Source organism: Ascaphus truei, chromosome 14, assembly GCF_040206685.1.
Source record: "Ascaphus truei isolate aAscTru1 chromosome 14, aAscTru1.hap1, whole genome shotgun sequence".
Lineage (NCBI taxonomy): Eukaryota > Metazoa > Chordata > Amphibia > Anura > Ascaphidae > Ascaphus > Ascaphus truei.
Window position 1 is genome coordinate 34,996,996 of NC_134496.1, and position 23,667 is coordinate 35,020,662.

General features: G+C 43.4%; 1 protein-coding gene across 1 annotated transcript in view; it reads left to right on the forward strand.

The window, feature by feature from the left end:
• The window catches only part of LOC142465932 (mast cell carboxypeptidase A-like), a 26,259-nt gene extending 3,106 nt beyond the window's left edge, over window positions 1-23,153 (forward strand). Inside the window, exons 3-11 of the mRNA XM_075570405.1 lie at window positions 655-779; window positions 8,960-9,065; window positions 15,181-15,282; window positions 16,134-16,235; window positions 17,671-17,781; window positions 20,243-20,333; window positions 21,732-21,934; window positions 22,430-22,514; window positions 22,898-23,153. Coding sequence (XP_075426520.1) covers window positions 655-779; window positions 8,960-9,065; window positions 15,181-15,282; window positions 16,134-16,235; window positions 17,671-17,781; window positions 20,243-20,333; window positions 21,732-21,934; window positions 22,430-22,514; window positions 22,898-23,085 — 1,113 coding nt within the window. The 3' untranslated portion in view covers window positions 23,086-23,153. The remainder of the gene's footprint in view (window positions 1-654; window positions 780-8,959; window positions 9,066-15,180; window positions 15,283-16,133; window positions 16,236-17,670; window positions 17,782-20,242; window positions 20,334-21,731; window positions 21,935-22,429; window positions 22,515-22,897) is intronic.
• Window positions 23,154-23,667: the final 514 nt, after the last annotated feature.

Sequence of the window (23,667 nt, forward strand, 5' to 3'; positions counted from 1 at the left end):
ATCCAACAGTACACAAAATCACAGAAAAAATAATACTGAATACACAACAAAGTGCAGTAATGCCAAATAGCACAAAAAAACAACTCATACAAACGGACCTGGTAATAGAAGTGAAACACACATGTAAATTGGCCAAAACTACACGGAGTACACAATCATACCTAAACTACACAATAATGATAGAAAAGGCAGCAAACTTTGCTGGAAAGAGAGCTGTGCAAAGGTGAATGAATGCATAAAACAGCTACTGAAGCACAAAAATGCTACATGAAGATAATGTCTGGTATCTGAAAGTACTAAATCCTGTGGGTTGTGAAAGTCTCATATACTTCACCACAAAGTAGCTAGTGATGTACTAGTGCTCTAGCCCCTACTGGCACCCTACTGCGCGATTTTGACTGTTGCTGAGCGGCGCCGAATCGCTGCGGTGACGTCACGATCCAGGAAGTGATCCACACGGAGACAGAGAGAGACAGAGAGAGAGAGAGAGAAAGAGAGAGAGAGAGAGAGAGAGAGAGAGAGAGAGAGAGAGAGAGAGAGAGAGAGAGAATATTGCATGTCCCTCAGGGAAGTACATTGCTCTAACTGAGTTTAATAAACACTGTTGTGCGCTTTAAAGATGAATAATAATGTAATTGCACTTTCATATTTCAGCTGGATTTCTGGCACCCTGAGTCAGCTCGAACCGTGAGGTCCCAGATGGATGTAGACTTTCATACTAGCGCTCATCAGTCAGAATCCATTCAGCGTCTTCTGGAGCTGAACAAAATACCATATGAGTATGAGTTCATTATTTCTATTTTAACTTAGATTGTGCTTTAGGCATAATTTTTCCTCTGACTTTTGTACAAACTGTTCCAGTGGCCGAGACGTCACACCGTGGGAAGCAAAACAGACAAAATGGATTTTGGTATGGGCCTACAATATGACAGGATACAGTATATTCATTTTAGCTTGTAGCCATTCATAAGGAATTCCAAAAAAGGCTTTAGCCTTCTGTATTGCAAATCTTGCCCATCAAAGTATCATAGAGTGTGTTAAAAACTAGATCAGTGGTTTTCAACAAGGGTTCCGTGAGCACCTCTCATGGGTTCCGCGGCGGCCAGGGGGGCAGAGCCGGGACAACTCTCCCAGCTGTCCCAGGACCATGGGGTGCGGCAGCAGCCCTGCATAGCAGTGACCCAGCGTCTCCTGAGCTCAGCATCAGCCGGCAGCTAACTGCTATCCTCTCTGCCTGCTCCGGTCGACGGAGAGTGTGGGAGGGTGTGTGTGTGTGTGTGTGTGTGTGTGTGTGTGTGTGTGTGTGGGAGGGTGTGTGTGTGTGTGTGTGTGTGTGTGTGTGTGTGTGTGTGTGTGGGAGGGTGTGTGTGTGTGTGTGTGTGTGTGTGTGTGTGTGTGTGTGTGTGTGTAAGTGGGAGTGTGTGTGTGTGTGTGTGTGTGTGTGTGTGTGTGTGTGTGTGTGTGTGTGTGTGTGTGTGTGTGTGTGTGTGTGTGTGTGTGTGTGTGTGTGTGTGTGTGTGTGTAAGTGGGAGTGTGTGTGTGTGTGTGTGTGTGTGTGTGTGTGTGTGTGTGTGTGTGTGTGTGTGTGTGTGTGTGTGTGTGTGTGTGTGTGTGTGTGTGTGTGTGTGTGTGTGTGTGTGTGTGTGTGTGTGTGTGTGTGTAAGTGGGAGAGTGTGTGTGTGTGTGTGTGTGTGTGTGTGTGTGTGTGTGTGTGTGTGTGTGTGTGTGTGTGTGTGTGTGTGTGTGTGTGTGTGTGTGTGTGTGTGTGTGTGTGTGTGTGTGTGTGTGTGTGTGTGTAAGTGGGAGAGTGTGGGAGTGGGAGTGTGTGTGTAAGTGAGAGAGTGCATGTAGACGGACGCTCACAGAGATACACAATTGGAGACTTTTGTAAGGTGAAATTATAACAAGGCTTTATTGTGCCTTTTCCTTAATATCAGGAAACCATCCAAACACAGGGGGGGGGAACAAAGCTTCTATCCACTTGGGAGTATTTCTAGTGAATACTATGCAATTAATTCACAACTCCCTTAGATAAGCATGTCTCCCAGCCCCAAACACATAGCATGAAATGAACAGATATAAAAAGTCTTGTAATAAAGGTCTTATCTGTTAGCTGCTGTAGAGTAAGCTTCTCTGCTCTCCTGGAACCGCACCCGTGTGTGCACAGAAAATGTCAGCATCCAGGTTTAGAAGTCTTATTTGTCAGCTCCAGAGATCTGTGTTCTCTTGGTCAGTCTCTCCTGGGAGACTCAAGAACCTCTGCTCTGTCTCCAAAGTTCAGCTCACACGTGAGCTAAGGAGTCACTTCCTGTCTCAAAGGCAGGCTTTTTCTACCACCTGTAATTAGGCAGGTGGTGTTAGTTAATTTGCTACCAGCAGTTAACCACCACACTGCTGGATTAGAGGCATATTTGTGAACAGGGATAAGTCCCCTGTTACATACCTCCCCTGTTTGTGGGAAGCTCGGGCTTACCATGGCCAAAGCCCATCCTTCCACTCTCATTCAAGATCTTTCTGTGACTTAAATGAGAGTGGATGGAGGAAGAGAACCCTCTGTCCCGCTGGGATTGGAGCCCTTTCTCCAGTTTATTTTTTGTCTCCTCCTGAAGGTGATTGAGATCAGCACTCCTCAGTTGCTCGAGGAGGACTTTTTCCAAGTACAGTTTTTTTTCTACATGCGCGGTCATGAGATTTCCCTCGCGTCGGGTGCTTGTCTTATTGTAGGCAGACTGTATAGCAGCAGTTGCAGAGCGTTTAAAAACAGCCCTTTGCGTTTTCCGCTTTTGAAGCGGTCTTTCTGCACCTCCTCCACACCACGGAGTCGCCAGTTCAGCTTCTTTGGGACTGAGTTGCACCTCCACCTCCTTTTCCAGAGAACGTCCTATTTTTTTTAGCTTCCTCAGCTAAGGATTCTTCTGGCTTTGATTCTGCACTCCTACCTCTGTTTGTTGCCTGTTGGGCAGCTGTAGGTTTGGCTAGTGCTTTCTTAGGTGGCTCAAACATCGTAATCTTGTTTTGAAGGTGCGTGGAGTCCCCAACTCTCACTGTACCCTTGTCCTCATGGGCATTAGTTACTGTGGGATACCGGTGCTTGGGCAGAGCCAATACCTTTTTCCGTATTGGAGGAATCTGTAAGTTACTGGTCTGCAGAGTCTCAACCTGTTTGAGTGCGTCTTGCAAGTCTCTTCTCAGGGAATTTATATGCGCACTTTGCTTTCTCTTAGTCTGTATCAGTGTCTCCTTCATATTCTGGAGCTCTGAAATTTTTGTCGTTAAGGTTGCCGCTGCGTCTGTTTTCTCCGTGGTGTACTGACTCAAGGGAATGGAACAGTCTCTCTGTCTCTCCAGCTCTTGCTCCAGTTTCTGAGCCTTCTCACGCTCCCTCTCATACAGAATCACCTGGTATCGAAGCTCCACCCCCAATGATGCTCTGAAGACATGCAGCGTGGCCTTTAGCTCCTCATACTGCTCTGTGGGGACGTACTGGGTATTCAGACGTTCCTGCAGTGCTTGTACCTCTTTAGCAGCCTGCAGCTTTTCTTCCTGCAGCGTTTGCTGCTTCTCCTCAGCATACTGGAGGTGTGTATGCAGACCTTGCAGTTGGTTCTGCAGTCGGTGCTCTACTTCAAACTTTTCCTTGACTTCGTCTGTCAACTGAAAATTTTCTTCTTTTAGTTTTAAGTTTTCTCTTTTTAATCTTGATTTTTCTCCTTTTTCAGTCTCTGTATTATTCAGGGCCTCTTTGCAGTCCTCCTTCTATTTACGCACATCGGCTTTGAGAATGACAGTCTCCTGGCGTGAGACTTCCTTCTCTAAGTTGAGGGTCTGAAGCTCCTTCTGAGAGACTTGGAGATCTGTATTAACATGTAGGATAGTTTTCCTTGAAATGTCCAGCTCCTCAGTGAGACTTTGTAGTTCCTTTCTGGAAACTTCCAGGTCTGTGCGGCAGCTGTTGGTCTCATGATGTGAGGCATCCAGTGCTCTGCGGAGTGTCTGAACCTCTTTCTGAGATACGTCCACTCTCTCACTCTATCCGGACACTGTTGACCTCCTGTTGTGAGGCATTCAGCTCTTTGCGAAGAGTGTGAACCTCTTGCTGGAAGACTGTAATCTGCTTCAGTGCCTCCTCATACTTCCGCTTTAGCGTAGCCACCATTTTATCAGATTGGCTCTGCTTTCCATTCATGGCGGAAATAGTAGCATTTGCAGTATCTAGCTCAGTCTTGAGATCGTCCAATTCTGTCCTGGCTAAAGAGTACATTGCGAGCACATATTCCTCTAGCTTCATGTTATTTTTCTGTAGCTCGGTGTAACCATCTTCCTTTTGTTTCAATTGTTCACGGAGCATATCACAGTCATGCCTGGCATTTTTCAGGGCATCTTCAGGGCTGGTCAAGGGATCGTCACTCACTGGTTCCGGCTCCGCTTCCCTGGGATGGTTGGTTGAGGGTTCCTCACTGTTGGCACCGGACAGACACTTATTTGGGGTACACGACTTCTGCCTTGGGCCCTCTGGATATTCAGTTAACCGCAGGATGAATTCTCCATTTTCTCTAGGCTGCAGGGCAACTCGGTCCCCCTTTACCTCCACAGGATCTGCGGACGTGTCTGTTCCTTCCACGGTAAGTGAAGAACCGCTTTTCTTTTTCCGCTTTTTTGTTTTGGATGACTCCGTCCCATCAGGAATACTGGGGTCTCCTTCTTTATTTGATACTTTAGCAGCTTCATTATATACGCCAGGCTTTTCTTGCAGTTGCTTTAGCTGACAGAAATATTGGGTGATCTGCTGCTCCCGCTCTTTCTCTTGTCGACCATATTCGTCATCATAGAGGGCGGTCTTTTCTGTTCGTGCCGAGTTCAGGCACCCCCACCATTCTTGGGGTGTTTTGTGGGTGTGACTCGGTTCGGGTTTCCCGTAAGAGATGTCTTCCTCTTTATTGGACTGGAAGGGCCACTCTTCCGAGGGGTAGGGTTCATTACAGGAACGCTGCATCTTGTCCTCCATTTTTAGGCTATCAGGTGTAATTTTCTTCCTGACCTCAGGAGGCGCTATTGCAGCTGTTGCCACTGTATTTGCTAGAACCCCCAATTGTGGTAGTCCTACAGATGGGCATATTTTGCTTGTAGAAGTCGTAGCTCTCACAGGCATCTCTGTAGACTTTTCTTTCTTGGGTAATTTTTTTTTCAATATCAGCAGTACTGTGCATGCATTTTCTTTTATCAGGTATACAAGATGTGCAGTTGCTAGGTAAAAACGTCTATTTGCTTTACACCATTTACTTGCTAGGTATAATCTCTCATTAGGTATGCTGAATGTGTGGTTGCTAGGTAAAAACTTCTGTTTGCTTTACACCATTTACTTGCTAGGTGCAATCACTCCGCTTCAGCAACAGAATTTGGTTTTCTGCCTGAGTTCAGTAATTTTCAGTCTCATCTTTGGGTATTATGGCATTCACACTTCACACTTTGGGTGTCTGTTTTGCTCCCAAGATATATATAGGCAGACTTTTTTTTACTTGCAGAAAAAAAACACCTTCTTTGCAGTGGACTATTTCTTTCATTCCCGACAGGGTGACTCAACACTCAGCAATTGGCTTTGAAATACCTTTTAGACAGATCAGCAATCCCTTTTTCCCCTATAGGGCAATTTTACACTCAGCATTTGTTTGCTAAAAATTCCCCTGCTTCAGCACAGTCTTGTATCAATTTTCACACTTTTCTGCATATACTCCATTCACAGCTGGTAGCCCTATGCGGTGTGGCAACCTTTATTTGCAAAATCAGTACCACTCGTGGGTCACCATCTGTATTCACTGCTTCAGCGAATCTTTTGAAAACAACAAATACCTATCCCTTTTTAAGGGCTGACTCACTTCTTGAACCCTGACTATGGCTGGAAGGCAAAACCCCTATTTCAATGACCATATTACACTTTGTGATAGGCAAATAAGTTTTAGCTGCTTCAGCAGTCTCCCTCCTCTTGGGATTGGGGGAAAAGAGTCCATCTGTGGTTTTGTAAGTTTCAGTGGCGTGTATCCCTTTAACTCTGGTCTCTGCTGCATGAGAGTTTTTTTTTATTTATTTTTTTTAAGTTGCTCAGACTGTTTGTAGTCAAAAAGAATAAAAAAAAATTCACATAAAAAATCTACGGTCCTTTTTAACTTCAAAGACACCTCTCGTCCCACTTTGGACACCATATGTAGACAGACGCTCACAGAGATACACAATTGGAGACTTTTGTAAGGTGAAATTATAACAAGGCTTTATTGTGCCTTTTCCTTAATATCAGGAAACCATCCAAACACAGGGGGGTGGAACAAAGCTTTTATTCACTTGGGAGTATTTTTAGTGAATACTATGCAATTAATTCACAACTCCCTTAGATAAGCATGTCTCCCAGCTCCAAACACATAGCATGAAATGAACAGATATAAAAAGTCTTGTAATAAAAGTCTTATCTGTTAGCTGCTGTAGAGTAAGCTTCTCTGCTCTCCTGGAACCGCACCCGTGTGTTCACAGAAAATGTCAGCATCCAGGTTTAGAAGTCTTATTTGTCAGCTCCAGAGATCTGTGTTCTCTTGGTCAGTCTCTCCTGGGAGACTCAAGAACCTCTGCTCTGTCTCCAAAGTTCAGCTCAAACGTGAGCTATGGAGTCACTTCCTGTCTCAAAGGCAGGCTTTTTCTACCACCTGTAATCAGGCAGGTGGTGTTAGTTAATTTGCCACCAGCAGTTAACCACCACACTGCTGGATTAGAGGCACATTTGTGAACAGGGATAAGTCCCCTGTTACAGTGTGTGTGTGTGTGTGTGTGTGTGTGTGTGTGTGTGTGTGTGTGTGTGTGTGTGTGTGTGTGTGTGTGTGTGTGTGTGTGTGTGTGTGTGTGTGTGTGTGTGTGTGTGTGTGTGTGTGTGTGTGTGTGTGTGTGTGTGTAAGTGGGAGTGTGTGTAAGTGGGAGTGAGTGTGTAAGTGGGAGAGTGTGGGAGTGTAAGTGGGAGTGGGTGCGTGGTTGTAAATGGGAGCGTGTGCACGCACACAAGGGGGAGAGGGAGCGTAGGGGGAGAGAGATGGGGCAACGGGGACAGCGAGATGGCGGCGAGAGACAGGGGGTGAGGGTTGGGGTTCCCCAGAATTTCAAAATCGAATTCTGAGGTTCCCTAACCAAAAAAAGATTGAGAAGCACTGATCTAGACACATGCACAAATCTAAATAGCAATTAGGAAAGATTTGGGTCGAAGCATTAAAAAAAACAAAATGATCCCAACGTATCAAAGAAAACAACCTGTATATTAAATTGAGATTTTTCTAAAATACATATGGGGCAGATGTTGTGCCTCAGCAGTGTACCATTGTTGCCTTGCTGCATACAGTATACTCCATTGTATAGAAATCAAAGCCAATAAAACACAAAAGTGTGTAACAACTAACGTTTCAAACTCCAGAAATGTTGATTAACTCACGTACTGAAGATACAGTATCTGTCACACATTCCAAATTATACAATGTGTTTCCTTTTACACTTAACAATGTTAAACTGATAAGGGGCATTTGGAGCATTTGTCCTTCAGAACCAGTCTATCAAACGACATTGCAACTATATTGCCCCATTAGTATAGGGAATCTCCATCTGGAATAGTTGTACATGTGGCAATGAGTGGAGTATGTATCAATTACTGAGACTGGTATCAATGTATCCAAGTAGTTTGCAACCACAGGTACCTTCCCACCAGTGTCTGCAACTAATATGGGGGGGGGAGTGATTGATATTGAACAATAGGAGAAGGATTTAATTGACACACTATAATAATTAGGACTGTGCACAGTGATGGATTTCTCATTAGACCTTGGCCTAGGGCGGCAAAATTTGGGGGCATTTCTTCCCCATATGCATTTGCAGCGCTCTCTGGCCTATCGGACCTAATATGAAGGCACTTGCATGTGTCAGCCGCCTCCTTGCTGCCACCCTCCATCTCCTTTGGAATCCCAGCGTCAATGTGATGTCACACGGCGTCTCCTTGCCATGGCAACGTGACGCCGTGCGATGTCACGTTGATGACGTCCACTGCATTTGGTGCTGGGATTCCAAAGGAGATGTAGGGCGGCAGCAAGGAGGCGGCTGTAAGTGCAGGGGGTTGTGCAAATGTCTTAAAATTGCTTAGCAACATTTTTCATGATTATTACTTAAATCACGCTTTTTAGCAAAGGTTGACATTGCTCAGGGATGCCCAAAAAAATTTCAACCAACCGCACACTAATGAGACCCAAAAGGTAGAAATAGCTGTCTGTGAGTAGGTTTAAATGAATGAAGGTTCTTAAGAACCTGTCAACGGATTGCTGAATCCACGGATTGGATTGGTAATAATAATTTTTTTTAAATGTACAAGATGCGAAGGGGCCCATTTTGTGATTGATCAGCGGCAATCCGCGGACCAAAGGAACCGGCCGATCCGCTGCGAATCCAAATCCGGCCAAAAATGGGCCCATTTATCCGCATCACGTTTAGTGGCGTAAATATCAACTAAATCTGCACACGTGTCACTCACAAGCCAGGGCAATTGTGCGCTTCCTACCGGTAATAGCGAGGAAGGAGGAGAAATAACCGCATTCTTCGTGTTCACAAGATGCTCAAATCATGTATTTGTATTGAAGCGAGACCAGTGATAGCACCTTTGTGATTGTGTCATGGCCGGTCTCATATTAATACAAAGGAATGATCTGAGGATCTGTTGAGCACGAAGAGTGCGGCTATTTCTCCTTCTTCTTCATCACTGCAACATGGCGTCAGCTGGGGAATCCCATCACGGAGACGGTACGCACCACAGTAAACAATATTGAGTCCCACATTTTAACGACGGGAATGCCAGGCAAATACCTATCTTTTTGCTTCCCACCTGTAGCCAATTAAAATGTTGACAACAAATATCTCAATGAAACAATATGGTTGTCTTCTTTCCTATTAGAGTTTTGTTTCATGATCTTCAAGAAGGGATTGAAGCACAGTCGGTCGATCAGAAGATTCGCAAGTCTAACAAGCACAGTTATACAAAGTACAATGATTGGGAAAAGGTATGAATCTTACCATTAGTGTGTGTTTAAAGCAGCAGCCCACACTGATCACCATTATGTGTTATATTTAATATAAGAGATTTATTTTTGTCCTATCAGGGAAGACTTTTCTTTTGAAAATCCGATGCTTCATTCAGGAGATGTAAGCATTTGAAATATTAAATGTCGGGGAGGGGGGGGGGGGGGGCATAAAATGCATCTCCCCCAAGAGGCCAGATGCTACAAATTAAGAAAACACTGATTTTTAACACTATATTTATTTTTTTAACAAGCAGGAAATGTTCATGGTGAAAGATACTAGCATTATGAGGGGCGTCTGGCAGTTAGGATTGCTGCTTAACATTTTTACCCCCTGTTCCCTTTCAGGGAAAACAAAATGGCTGAATAAATCTATAGGCATCACGCAGGCCAATAGGAAGCCACAATGTTATCCGTTGCGGCTTCCTATTGGTCCACGTCATGCAGGTGATTTAAATAACCAGGAAGTACTGGCGCCACCTCAGGAGGCAGGAGGCCCCCATCCCCAGGACTGAAATAAACGCAGGTCAGCTCCTGGGTCCCACTCTTGCATAAAATAAAGGGGAAAGGGGTGGGGGGGGGCAGAGGGTGAACTGCTTCTTCAACGTATGTTTCCTCGTTGTACACTGGCGACACACTTTATTCGAGCTCGGCTAGTCCCACGAATTCGGGTATACCTTGGTGTATTGAGGTTTGTGACTATTTTCTGCCCGAGTGCATTGAGGTATTTTCCAGGCAGGGATTGAAGCATTTTATTCCCGCTGGCTGCAATACTGCACAGTATATATTGTGACAAACGCCCCTCTTTTGTAGTGCTGACGTCTGTCTGGGTTCTTCCCGACACAGTCTTCTAGGGTTAATTATACAACAAACAGGATCAGGCAAAGTATTATGCTGCTTAACTCAGGCTTCTGCCTGCTTTATTTTCATCCAAGTAAGGTACTGCAGCTTTAACATGTGAAGGTTAGAGGTACTCAGATACTTTCATTCAGCAGTTCACATATTTCAGTGTTACCATATTTCCCACACTGTTATTTCAAGAAATAAAACCAAAATCATATAAGCAAAATCCTATCCCTTTCAGGGATCTAACTACACATCAGAATTAGTCTCTCTAACAGCTGCTGGCCAACTAAACTGGTTCCCCAGCTTAAAACAATGCTCTTTCATTTAGGGACACAAGATACAGCACAGTCTTTTAGCAACAGCAGTAAACATTTGTTTGGTCTTATCTGTTCGTGGTGGGAACTCGGTCCCGTGTCCAGGCAAATCCTCTGGTACTGTGATACTTGGAGGGGCCGTCAACCCCGAAACTGGAAACAGGGGAGCAGCGATACCCCCAGCCTCCAGGCTCTAAGGAGAGAGAGTCAAATGCAAAACCTCTCTGCTCTAAATACCTGTGCATGTGATTAGAAGAGCAGGTGAGGGAGAACTAGAGCCATTGTAATCTGTGGTCTGGATTTTCCATCCAGCTGCCTGAGGTAATGGGAAGCTGTGGAATGGATCATTTTTAGCTATTCCTGCACTTTCTGCTCTAAAATGGGGCAGAAAGCTGCCTAACATCTTTGGACTATGTCACATATCCCCCTCCCCAGCTCACACCTACTGGGGTGAGCGGCCATGGACCTCACTGGGGTGAGCGTCCTACCTGAAATACTTGAGCTAACTGCTCAGTACAACATTAAGTATTTACATGACACGAATATGAACTTCATTATAAATTTACCAACCGAAAAGGGCATTTTTTTTTTTTTTCCATATTGTAAGCTACCAATATTTTTTCTCTTATACTACAGCCTTGTAATCTTAAGGGCCATCAACCCTGTATATTAATTTGTAGTTTAGCTACACTTTCAACACAGAGAACCAATATAACATTGTAATATTGACAAAATGCTTATTTGCATAGTTAAGTGTCCGTGACATAGTCCACACGTGTAATAAAAAAATAAATCGGTCAGTTCCCCCAAACATTTTTTTTTTTTTTTTTGACTTCCAGTCTATTGCATCCTTTGACTTTATTTCATAGCCCGCTGCAACCTGCAAATGACTGGACTGTTTCTTTAGCTTCTGATGAGACCCTTGGACCAGATTCTCCTTGGCTCCACAGTGTGGTCCAGATTGGTGAGATATGGAACTGTTCAGGCGCCGTGTTAACCTTCGTTGTTTTTTCTTTTCAATCTTTGATTTCCCTTTTGTGGCCATTACCACGCCTTTGGGTTTTGGAGACCTAGTTGCCTCTGTACAAACGTAGTCCATATTAACCATGTCATCAGGATCTGTCAACAAGTTTGTTTTTTCAGGAACTGCCACCCAATTGGCTAAAACATCTTCTGTGGTGTCCTGGGTGTGTCCACTAGTTTGATAATCTTCTGGACAACGTAAATGAAATTGAGGATCTGGATTTTTGAATTCCAGATCAGGGAGTATATTCTCAGGAGGGTGCCTATCTGTTTCTGGAATAACAGCAGCACAATCAAAGTCAATTCTTTCTCCTTCCTCTTTGTCATCAGTGAGGGCATTGAGTTTACTTTCCCTGGTCTCCTTTTGTGACCGTGTCTCTTTTAGCCTTGGAATCTCTTTCTCCAACTTCATCTTTATAGCAAATCGTAATATTGCAACAGCATTGAAGATACACGTATAGGAACATACAGCTTGCTTGGCTAGGAGGTAGGATTGATAGCCCGACTGAACCACTTTAGCCGCTTCTCCCATGTCCGTCATCTGTTTCAGAGCGAGGTTTAACTCTGTTTCATTTTCTCTATTCTTGACCTGCAGCTGCAGGTGCTCCTTCTGGGTCTTGTCCAGCTCCAGCTGCAGCCGGGCCCGCTCATTTGCCGTGTGGTCCAGCTGCTTGTAGATATCGGCCATCTCGCTTTTATAGCGCAGTGTCAGGCAAACCACCTGACGGACGGACACCTCCTCTCTCTTGGCGCACTGTATCTCGCGCTCAGCCATCTGCTTCTGCAACTCTTCAACCTGATCGTGCCAGACCTCCCTCAGGGTCTTCACCTCTTTCTGGTGCTTGCTCTGGGTTTGCATCAGCGCCTCCATTTTTTTGGAGCTCTGCAGTTTGTGTCGCCTGGATCGCCGCTGATTCTGTATTCTGCAGTGCTTCCTGCATTTCTAACTTTTCCTGGATCAATTGCTTCTCCACTTTTCCTGCTTGGTGAAGCTTCTCATCACCTTCACTGATCTGGTCAGTCAAGTCTGAATTTTTCTGTGTCAGACTTACATTCTCTCTTTTTACAGTCTCTAAATTACTCAGGGTATTCTCATAGGTTTTCTTCAATGTACACAGCTCTGTGCTGCGAGCGTAGACCTCATGGCGTGAGAGTTCCAGCTCTGCTTTAAGCGCGCTAGCCTCTTGCCAAGAAACCCCCAACTCTGTGATGAAGTTTTGCACATCTTTCTGGGACATCTCATAGCATAGTTTCCAGTCAGTTCTTGTTTTCTTTGATTCGCTTGGCTCTCTGCCTATGATGGTAGCAGTAGCCTTTGTCATCTCTAGGCGTGTCGTCATTCCTGGGACGATTGCGCCAGGCCCTATGGGCTGTTGTTCATCTCGGCGCCTTTCTGACGCATGTCCTGACAGTGCAGGTTCAAGTGGCTCGGTCACTTCCCCTGTGACTTGAGGAACAGTTTTCTTTCTTTTTGCTTTATTAGCTCCAGAGATATCAGTGGTCCTGGGCACACACTCACTGTTATCAGCTTCCACATCTTGCTTGCACTCACAGGGCGTTGCTTGCTTTTGCAGCTGTTTGTCTTTGAAAATTTTGGGGCACACATCTTCCATGTGACCTACTTCACGACAGGCCCAGCATACTAAATTCATCTGTGGGTACGGCTCTCCTCCAGAGTCGTGATCATAGTATGGCCTGAAGGGACACTGTTTTGTATGGTTACGTACATTACACAACAAACATTTCACGTCGGCCATTTTAGAAACCCGGCAGGGACAATTTGCTAGCTGCAATTTCACTTACTTCAGCAGCTTACATACAGCACTTGCTAGCTGCAAATTCACTCACTTCAGCAAAAGGCATTAGCTTTACAAACAGCACTTGCTAGATGCAATTTTTTTTTTTTTCAGCAAAACATTTTGGTTTTCTGTTTGGGTTCAGGGTGCTATTGCATCCACACTTCGCACATTCTCTGTGTATGCTAGAAGCACAACTGATATACACAGTGGGACAGACTTCACTCATAGCATCTGTACTTTAGTTCAGCTCGGCGGCCATTTTAAACCCCCGCATTTATTTGCAAACCCACAGACTTTTTTTTAGTGTCTGCCCGCATTCTCCACCATATGTGACAAACGCCCCTCTTTTGTAGTGCTGACGTCTGTCTGGGTTCTTCCCGACACAGTCTTCTAGGGTTAATTATACAACAAACAGGATCAGGCAAAGTATTATGCTGCTTAACTCAGGCTTCTGCCTGCTTTATTTTCATCCAAGTAAGGTACTGCAGCTTTAACATGTGAAGGTTAGAGGTACTCAGATACTTTCATTCAGCAGTTCACATATTTCAGTGTTACCATATTTCCCACACTGTTATTTCAAGAAATAAAACCAAAATCATATATATCAAAATCCTATCCCTTTCAGGGATCTAACTACACATCAGAATTAGTCTCTCTAACAGCTGCTGGCCAACTAAACTGGTTCCCCAGCTTAAAACAATGCTCTTTCATTTAGGGACACAAGATACAGCACAGTCTTTTAGCAACAGCAGTAAACATTTGTTTGGTCTTATCTGTTCGTGGTGGGAACTCGGTCCCGTGTCCAGGCAAATCCTCTGGTACTGTGATACTTGGAGGGGCCGTCAACCCCGAAACTGGAAACAGGGGAGCAGCGATACCCCCAGCCTCCAGGCTCTAAGGAGAGAGAGTCAAATGCAAAACCTCTCTGCTCTAAATACCTGTGCATGTGATTAGAAGAGCAGGTGAGGGAGAACTAGAGCCATTGTAATCTGTGGTCTGGATTTTCCATCCAGCTGCCTGAGGTAATGGGAAGCTGTGGAACGGATCATTTTTAGCTATTCCTGCACTTTCTGCTCTAAAATGGGGCAGAAAGCTGCCTAACATCTTTGGACTATGTCACAATATATATATACTGCATTACAATTCATGAATTTATGCCATCTGGTAGACACGCGAAGCATTGCAGCCTATTAAATCCTAATCATTATCATTTAACAGATCAGCCGCCTGTCAGCCAGGCATGAACCCAGGCTGGGAAGGCAAACACAACGGGGCTTGTCAGAGGTGAGGAGCGGCGCATTCCAGGTATCTGCCAGGTACATACTGGGTATTTGCTCGAATAAAGTGTGTCGGTGCAGTATTATATTTTGTAGCTTTATATTGAATGAATATGTGTTACAACTAACAAATTCAATAGTCCTAGAAAGTTCCCCAGACATATAAACCAGTACAAAGAAGACCAATATAAAGGCTCCATATAGCATTTTAGAAATCAATATTGGGTTTTATACATTTTTGGAAGAGTAACTTTATGTTAGATTAACATAAGTCAACATTAATGTTAACGCAACATTATTTAAATAACCTTGAGCTTGCTACATGTCTTTCCATCCTTTTACTTAATACAGTATATTGTGTCTGTAATTTACAAATGAGTCAATCAAGAGCTTCTCTCCATTCTCATAATGCTTATCTTTATTCCCAACTGAGGACAGTTTGCTTTCATGTTCAAAAGAAATATTTTAGACTATAAAGTAACTCCATTATAAGTATTCTTATACTTACAGTACACAGGCCCATGTTTACTCAGCGGTGCTAGTTCATAAAACACCTTTCCTACGGTCCTCAATGGGTACATATGGGTCTCACCTGTCTTTAAATGCCACTATACTAGAAATGATCCCAAATTGCATAAACTGCCAACTGTATATTTTGGAAAACTTATAAGGAAGTTATTTATTCTTATTCAATGTGACATGTGCTTCCATGATAGAACCAAACCATACTAAGAAACTGTGCTCAGCAAGTGTGTTTGGGCATGATGGGTACAGCACGAGATGTCATTCAATGATACCGATGTAACTGTTCATTCTGTTGCTGGTTTGTTATTTCCAGATTGAGGACTGGATGTGCAAAGTGGCTTCTAAACAGCCCAAACTCGTCAGCCTCTTGAAAATTGGAAATACAGGTGAAGGGCGTCCCATGTACCTCCTGAAGGTGAGTGGTGAAGGGGGAGTTTGATGTTTCTTTTTTCCTAGTAGGCAACATAACAGATATGAGGGATGTGTCAACACAAAGGAGAGTTTGGGCACAATGTTCCACTTGTTGACCCCGGTTGTATCATATGAAAGAAGCTTGTTAGTCAAGTTTACTGCATCTCACACAGATTATTAAACAGAATTTTTGGAGCCGTTAAAATGGAAAATAGAGTAATATAAGTGCAACACTGTATACATCCAGTTATAACGTGTAAGTAACTCCTCCTGTTGACACTTCTCAAATCGGGACATAGATATGGGTCAAGAGCCTTGATACATTGGCGCAAACAGGCGAAGAAAATGCCTTTCTTTGCACCAGTTTAACCCATTAATACTCAAAGGGCGTATTGGCCCATATGTGCTAATACCTTATAGCCCATTTAGATAAGCTTCTTGGGCCTGCTGGCATTCCCCTTGCTCCCTCTCACCAACACAGCCAGCAGCACCACAGGCCTCTCACTCCTTCAGCAAATATGGCCAGAGCACTAATCATGACTAGAGTCCTCGGCCTCAGCAAACCTCTCAGCCGTAATGCTTATGGCATAGCACGGCCCATTAAGCAAACTGTTCTTAACATTGAAGTGATTAAACGGTTGTTATTTTATATGGCTGCTGGGAACAGTCCGTTTCAGCAACGAGGTGTTAAATAGATATGAATCTGTGGCTTCCTGATAGGCCTTCAGTGCACTGCAATGCATTAGAGGCCTCTAGTGGGCTAAAGGGAGTGTGAGATTACCATGATACATAATAACTGTTGATGATTCCGTGTGGTCAATCACAATGTGTTATGTCCTTGTATTGAATAAAAAGATTGGAAAACCAAGAGCTGCAAAGAAAGCCATCTTCATAGACTGCGGTATACACGCCCGAGAATGGATCTCACCTGCATTCTGTCAATGGTTTGTTAAAGAGGTCAGTAATTGCAGTGCATTCTCTATGACCTCATTCTGAACGTCTCAAAAAACGTCTCCACTTTTATTCTGTCTTTATAGTCACTGAACCATCACAGATAGTACGTTTAACTTATCAAACGTCTATGGAGCTAACAGACTGTATATGCTAAGCAGACAGATCCGACTCATTTTTACATTATTTTGTGTTGTTCTCCGGAGCTGAAACGGGCTATTTTCAGCTTCAAGGGACCCCCCACTTTCCAAGATATGTAGTTGCCATTGTTTATCCCCGCAATTATGTTATGGCTTCCTATTGGCCTGCTTTGACCCATGAGATTTGGTGGCCATTTTGATTTTCCTTAAAGGAAGAGAAAACACCAGCAACTTAACCAATAAATAGCTTGGGAACCAGGGTGTCCCCAGAGCTAAAATAAAATAGCAGGGTTCAACTCCGGAGGACCCCCTGATTCAAATTCTTTTTTTTTTTAAAGTGCAATAGAAAATGAGTAGGTGGATTGATAAAGCATCAAATGGTGGATTGTTTTCAATTATATTGAAGCATGGGGGTCTCTGGGGCTGAACCTCATTAAATTCAGCTCCGGGGTCCTCCTGTATCCCGAGATACTTACCTCCATATGGGGTGCCGGTAGTAAGCTCCGCAAGTTTAAAGCTCTCAGTCATTTGGGCCAAGAGGAAGCCGCAAGGAATTAAGTCATTGCTTCCTATTGGCCCGCATCACGCAGGAACTTATAATCTGCCATTTAGATAGCCCCACACAGCTCACCCTGAGCTACTGCCGGCACCCCCTACTGAGATAAGTATCTCAGGAAGCAGGGGGTCCCCTGAGCTGAAATTAACACGGTTCAGCTCCAAATATCCCGTGATTAAAACATATAACACCAAAAAAAAATGGAAAGCCAGATTTAAGATGTATAGCCTTTAAGAAACTGTTTATTTATTTCTATTTGATTTCTGTGGTTTGTGGTGATTCCGGTTGACTATGTCATCCCATCAGTGGGACCTTGTTTTTCAGAAGATACTGAGAGCAGGAATAAAGAAAGACAGGACTAGCAGATTCAAACGCTTCCAGAAAACCTATTGCCGCTTTAAATACTAGACTGCTGCTTTCATTATTTAATGGCTGTATGTATTGTAACCTGGCCGTAGTCATCTTTACTGCAAATGATATTCCATCTCCTAGTAATGGCACTAATCCTTTACCATGTAAGGAATTCTACATCAGAGGTTTGGTTTAGACTTATTCCATAAAACTTCATTTCAAACTCCAAATGTTATTTTTTTATTTCATTACAGTACTGTATTCACAATATTGATCTTGGCCACTGAATGCTCAGTGCAGACTGCTGAGTGCAGACTCCTTAATTAAGGTCTATACTGTAAATAAAAAGCTATGTTTTTGTGCATGGATGTCACACTGCCTTCTTTTTCTACAGATTACTCAAGGGTATAAAAAGGACAAAAGCATTAGTAAACTACTAAAAAGTCTGACCTTCTATATTCTTCCGGTAATGAACATTGATGGCTATGTTTGGACATGGACAGAGGTAAAGTAAACATGACACTGTAATGTTACTAACTGCGGGCAGAGGTAGGGAGTATAGTAACTGACCCTTGGCCTGGGATCTGATGCCTAGACAAGCAAGAATAGTCAGGTCTGGTTCCAAGGTCGTGGGCAGGTGGCAGACAAGTGTAGTGGGGTCGTGGCTTCCGAGATCAAGGCAGGTAGCAGACAACAGTAGGGGGGTCATGATTTTCCGAGGTCAGGGAAGCAAGAATAGTGGGGTCGTGGTTCTGAAGTCAGGGCAGGCAGCAGTTTGAAGCAAGGGGTCAGGATACAAAGCTAAGGTCATACACGGGATGTGAGACGAAAGGTTCTCCAGCTGCTTACTCAGTACCGAAATACTTTGCACACTCTGTTGATCATTTATAGGTCTAGACCAGATGCAAACAATTGCGAGTTTTGAAGAGGAGGCTAACTTCCTGCTTAGTCAGCCATCTTAGTAGTGGAGAATATGTCCTGCTTTGCCAGCCATCTTGGTAGAGTAGAATATGTCCCACTTTGTCACCATATTGGTAGAGGTGACCATGTCCTGCCTTGTCGGCCATCTTGGTAGAGGAAAACACATCACCACAGGCAGAAAGACATTTGCGCCATGGACCTTGTGTATTTGCAGGGAAGCGCAAATGCACTGACCATTGCAAATGCGTTTCCCCTGTTATTTATACTGAAAGCGTAAAATCTTATATGACATTTGACATGTTAATATTTATATTTTCCCCTCTTCTCTACTGATGCAGCCACGAGTATCCGAACACTTGCCTGGGAAAATCTGGGGTAATCTCCCAGTAATGCTGCAACATTTCTGTGACATTTCTGCAAACAGACAAATGGCCCATCGGATTAACACAGCGGGAGTCCCTGGCAGTCCCATTCAAACTGAATGAGACTGCAAGGGATCCCCGCTGTGTTAGTCCGATGGGCCATTAGTCTGATGCAGAAATGTCACAGAAATGTTGCAGAATTACTGGGAGATTGCCCCAGATTTTCAAAGGCAAGTGTTCGGATACTCGTTGCTGCATCTGTATATTGTTTTCAATGGAATTCTTTTCACTCTTCTATGCGTCTCTATCCTTGCGGCCAAAAAAAATGCGAGTGATGTAGCAACGTAAAAAAAAGGGCAAAAAGGAGTTTGTTTGATGCATTGCTCCATTTTATGTTTGAGTCAAATGTATGAAATGTTTTGTTACATTTGATGCAAACCGTTATGCAGAAAGATTTACACTACCGCAGACCCGACGGATTTAAAAACAATAAAAATAAATTACTCCTAACTTTGTCACTCCCCAAATCGCAAGCTGACTCACACAGAGCAAAACTTGGAGCAAAGATTGATACATGGATGCAGTTACCGGATAGCACACAAGTCCCACTAGGCACGTGCCCATGTGTCCCCAAGGTTAGGGGCCCCCCCGTAGGTTTTAGTGGGCTGTTGCTGGGGCTCCCCAGATCCCCATGCAGCAGCCCAGCGGTCACTGTCTGCCATACTCTTCCTCCTCCTGTGGGCACTGGGATCCAACTTTCGCCCGACCGAAGGAGGGAGCTGCACAGTCCCAAGGTAAGGTGTGTGTGTGCCTGTGTGTGTGTGTGTGTGTGTGTGTGTGTGTGTGTGTGTGTGTGTGTGTGTGTGTGTGTGTGTGTGTGTGTGTGTGTGTGTGTGTGTGTGTGTGTGTGTGTGTGTGTGTGGTGTCTCTTACTCATCTGGAGTGACCCTCCTCCTGCAGCGTCACATTGTCATGGCAACCCAACATCACATGGCGCCGCAACATCATGATGCCAGGAGGAGGGACGCCTCGAGGTAAGGCCCCCAAAGTTATGGTGCCTAGGGGCCCCAGGGGGTCTTAATCCCCCACTGCATGGATGCAAAGAGACGCAAGATAAATTTGACACAATTTGCATCAATTTTGCCTTGATACATCTCCACCAATGGCATAAGTTGAAGATTTTGATATATTGAAAGTATCTGCTAAACAACGGCAGATCTCTAAACAAGCAAATGTGTATTTTATTAATTCAAGTATAATTCATGTCACATTAAACAGATACTGTATTACACAAACCACTGTGAAGTTCGCCCAGTACTATTTGGATATGTCTAATCAGCAGATCAAATGTTGGATCATGGGGTGAAGAAAATTGAAGACTAACAATGAGAAGCCCAATTCTGCCACCTCAAAAGTAAACAATGATATTAATGGATGTAGTGTGCAGAAAATCCCTTTATCTAGCATTTGTAGATGAACACTCAGGTACCTGAGTGACTAGAAGATGCAAAGTAATAATGTAGTTGCAAAAAAGTAAGGTCCTCATTGAATGTATTATTATTGACTACCAACATTTCAGTCCCCAGCCAGGGCCATCTTCAGGGTCACGAGATGGATGTAGCATTTGAGGATTATAAGACCTGTACCTTAGATTTAGTTATTCAGTTAGATGTTTATTTATAGGATCGCATGTGGAGAAAGAATCGTTCCCCAACACCGAATATCAACTGCACTGGCACTGACCTCAACAGGAACTTTAACATATCCTGGTGTGGTAAGATTGTTACTATTTCCTGAAGATTGCATAGTATTGGTAATTAAAACCAACAAATAAAGCATTAATAATTTTTATGACAAAACCCCTTTGTTTAGTGCATGCATTGATGTCATGTAAAGCCCAGATTTACTATACATAACTAAGCCTTAGCACAGCATTCACTTGAAGGAGTCAAAGTATGATGTAACTTTAATTCATTGAAGTCCTTTTGAGCAACACATACTGGAGTTCTAATAAAGTCAAAGCACTCAGTCATATAACACCTTCCCTTTCCTGTGTTCAGACTGTAACATGTGCTTCATAACTTTACAAATGTCTAACCATGATGTAGTTTATACATCTAGTAGCCATATTGGTCCAGAGAGGGATAGTGATTCTGTGCATCTTGGACCAACATGAGTGATCTTGACAAACGTATAGTGTAGAGCAGCGGTGCGCAAACTGGGGGGCGCTAGATTTTCTGGGGGGGGCGCGGCAGTTATAGAGGTCCCGTGCTCTCCCCCCGCCATTTAAATTAATTGCCCGGGGACCGTGCGAGGCCTCTATAATACACTTCCATTCCAGCGACGCGTTGTCCTGGTAACCCGGCGTCAAATGACGCTGCGGGGTCATGTGACATCGTTACCATGGCGACCTGATGTCACATGACTCTGCGTGTCATTTGACGTCGGGGTCGAGCAGTGGGGTGGGGGGAGCGAGGCGCTGAAGAAAGCAGTCAAAGGTGCGCACAGGGAAAAGTTTGCACACCCCTGGTGTAGCGATCTTTTGAAACCTCAGAGGTGTCTTCTTCTAGTGTGTATATATAAAGAAAATCACTTGTGAGCACATTCACATGTCTTAGACAGGTCTGCAACCCTGCTTTTCAACCATTATCACCTCGCATACAGTGCTCCCACTGTAGCAAGGGATTCTGGGAAATGACATGCAAATGAGCACACAATGTGTCACCTTTTGCCTGGAATATCCATTCACATGGAGCCGATTTACGCTGACGTATCGCCGTTCCCACAGCTTTTAAACACAGCATGGGACTAGCAAAGCATATATAAATAACTGCTGGATAGTTGCACAGTGGAGAATGTGATCGGGATGCATAAAGAAAATAAAGGGCAATGTGCAATAAAATATATATCAGGAGATCAACCCTTTTCCTGACAGATTGGCCAACAACGCAACATGTTGCAAACCCCACTGTAAGCAAAATGATTAAGAGTAAATGGTAAGGCAGAGAAGGCGTTTGCTGGATGGTTACTGTGACTTTACTGGCGTACTATTTTGCTGTGAAGCATATCTATTTTTTTTCTTGTGTATTTAAAGCTCATTTGCACTACTGGAAATTATATGTAAGTAAACAAATTTGTGTTAAAACTGGTTTGTGTTGCATTCTCTCCGAAGATATTGGTTCATCAGATGACCCATGTTCTGAAATCTACTGTGGAACTGCAGCAGAGTCTGAGAAGGAAACACAAAACGTGGCCAATTTCATCCGACGCCATGTGGACTCCATCAAAGCCTATATCACTGTCCATTCCTACTCACAGATGCTACTGTACCCTTTCTCCTATACTTTTAAGCATGCCCCAAATTGTGAAGAGCTGGTAAGTAAAATACAAATATGGACAATTTCTAGAAAGTTAGTAAGACAGCATTAACTGTTTTCTACTTTGTTATTTTTATTCTGTAGTGATAATAATAGTAATACTTAGACTATTTTTTATTGACTGACATTCAGTTTTCAAGCCACAATGGGTCTCTGCCCTGAAGAATTCCCAATGGAATGTTGGCACCACATGTATATTAACCAGATTCACTTGTTTCAGTTGCACTTCCCACTGATCTACTCCTATCAAAAGTGGTCATAAGATGGGCTAAACATTTAAGACCTGCATTAAACCGTTAAGTGAATGTACAAATTGTCATATATATATAATATGATTTAATATCAACACTGTTCTTCCAATGATCTTACTGATAATTTAAGCAGGTTAGATTCAGTACTCCAAACTGCTGAAAAACTGTATATATTTTCTAATAACATTCATTTATGAGAATATCTTGACAAATAGCATAATAACGTATTTTTTTAAAATCAGGATAACATTTCCAAAGGTGCTGTGTCCGCATTACAAAACCTTTACGGAACTAAGTATATATATGGACCGTCAGCCACTACAATTTGTAAGTATATTGTCATCATTTACTTTTAGGGGTCTACTTTTAAAAAAAAAAACAGTTCTATTTATTGAATAACTATTAATATTCAGTGATTGTGATGGTGGAAGGATGCCCATCTGAACCACAATACTGTGACCAATTGTGCTTACCAGGTGTGTAGGTTCAGTCTCTGAACGGTTAATGGAGAAACAGAGAGGAAAAGAGACAATGGAGAGAAGTTGGGGTGGGGGGGGGAAGGGGTCTTAGAGACCCTAATAGTTTAGTTCTTTTGCTGTCCATAAGGTTATACTCTCTTATTCCTTGCTAGAACACAAAGTGATTCCTGTTATATTGGATTCAGACTCAATGCACTGTGTAATTGTTCTCATTCTCTTCATGCGGTCTAGATCCCACAGCTGGTTCATCTGATGACTGGGCTTATACTCAGGGCATTAAGTACTCATTCACTTTTGAGCTACGTGATAGAGGCAAGCATGGCTTCCTCCTCCCAGAGTCCAAGATCAAAGAAACCTGCAAAGAAACTATGTTGGCAGTAAAGTACATTGCTAACTATGTTCTCTCCCAGTCTTCATAAGTAAAGCCGCGTCATGTTTAATATATTGGCATATCTAAAGCATGAACAAACAATAATAAACATGTTTATCAGCATTTGAGGAGTGGCTACATCGTAATTGGAAGAATTATTATCTGCATCCGGGTGAATGGCCAATATATTTATGGCTATTGGTCACGCCTTGTCCAGGTTACAGTAGCAAACTCTGCAGAAATACTCTTCTAGCTAAACTAGAAATAGAAATGACACTCATTTTATATTTAAATCTAAGATGAAAGCCTTGAACCACTGTTACATGTACTAAAGAAATCTGGAATCATTTCAATCGATAAAGAAAGAGTCATTAAAAATATCTGAGTTGGAAAATCTTGGACATATAATTTAATTCATAAAAGTCTAAAGCCTATTGATAGGGATCACATGGCCTTTGGCCTACAGGCCGCCCACTGCAGCTACACAATATGGTAGGAAAGAGGTGGATACATTGCTGGGGGGTATAAAGGAGAGGTGGAAGTAGGTACAGATAGTCCTTGCTTTTCTGAGACAATGGGTCCACAAAACCGCGTCGGAGACGAGACAGTTGGAAAGCGGGACCCATGTTAA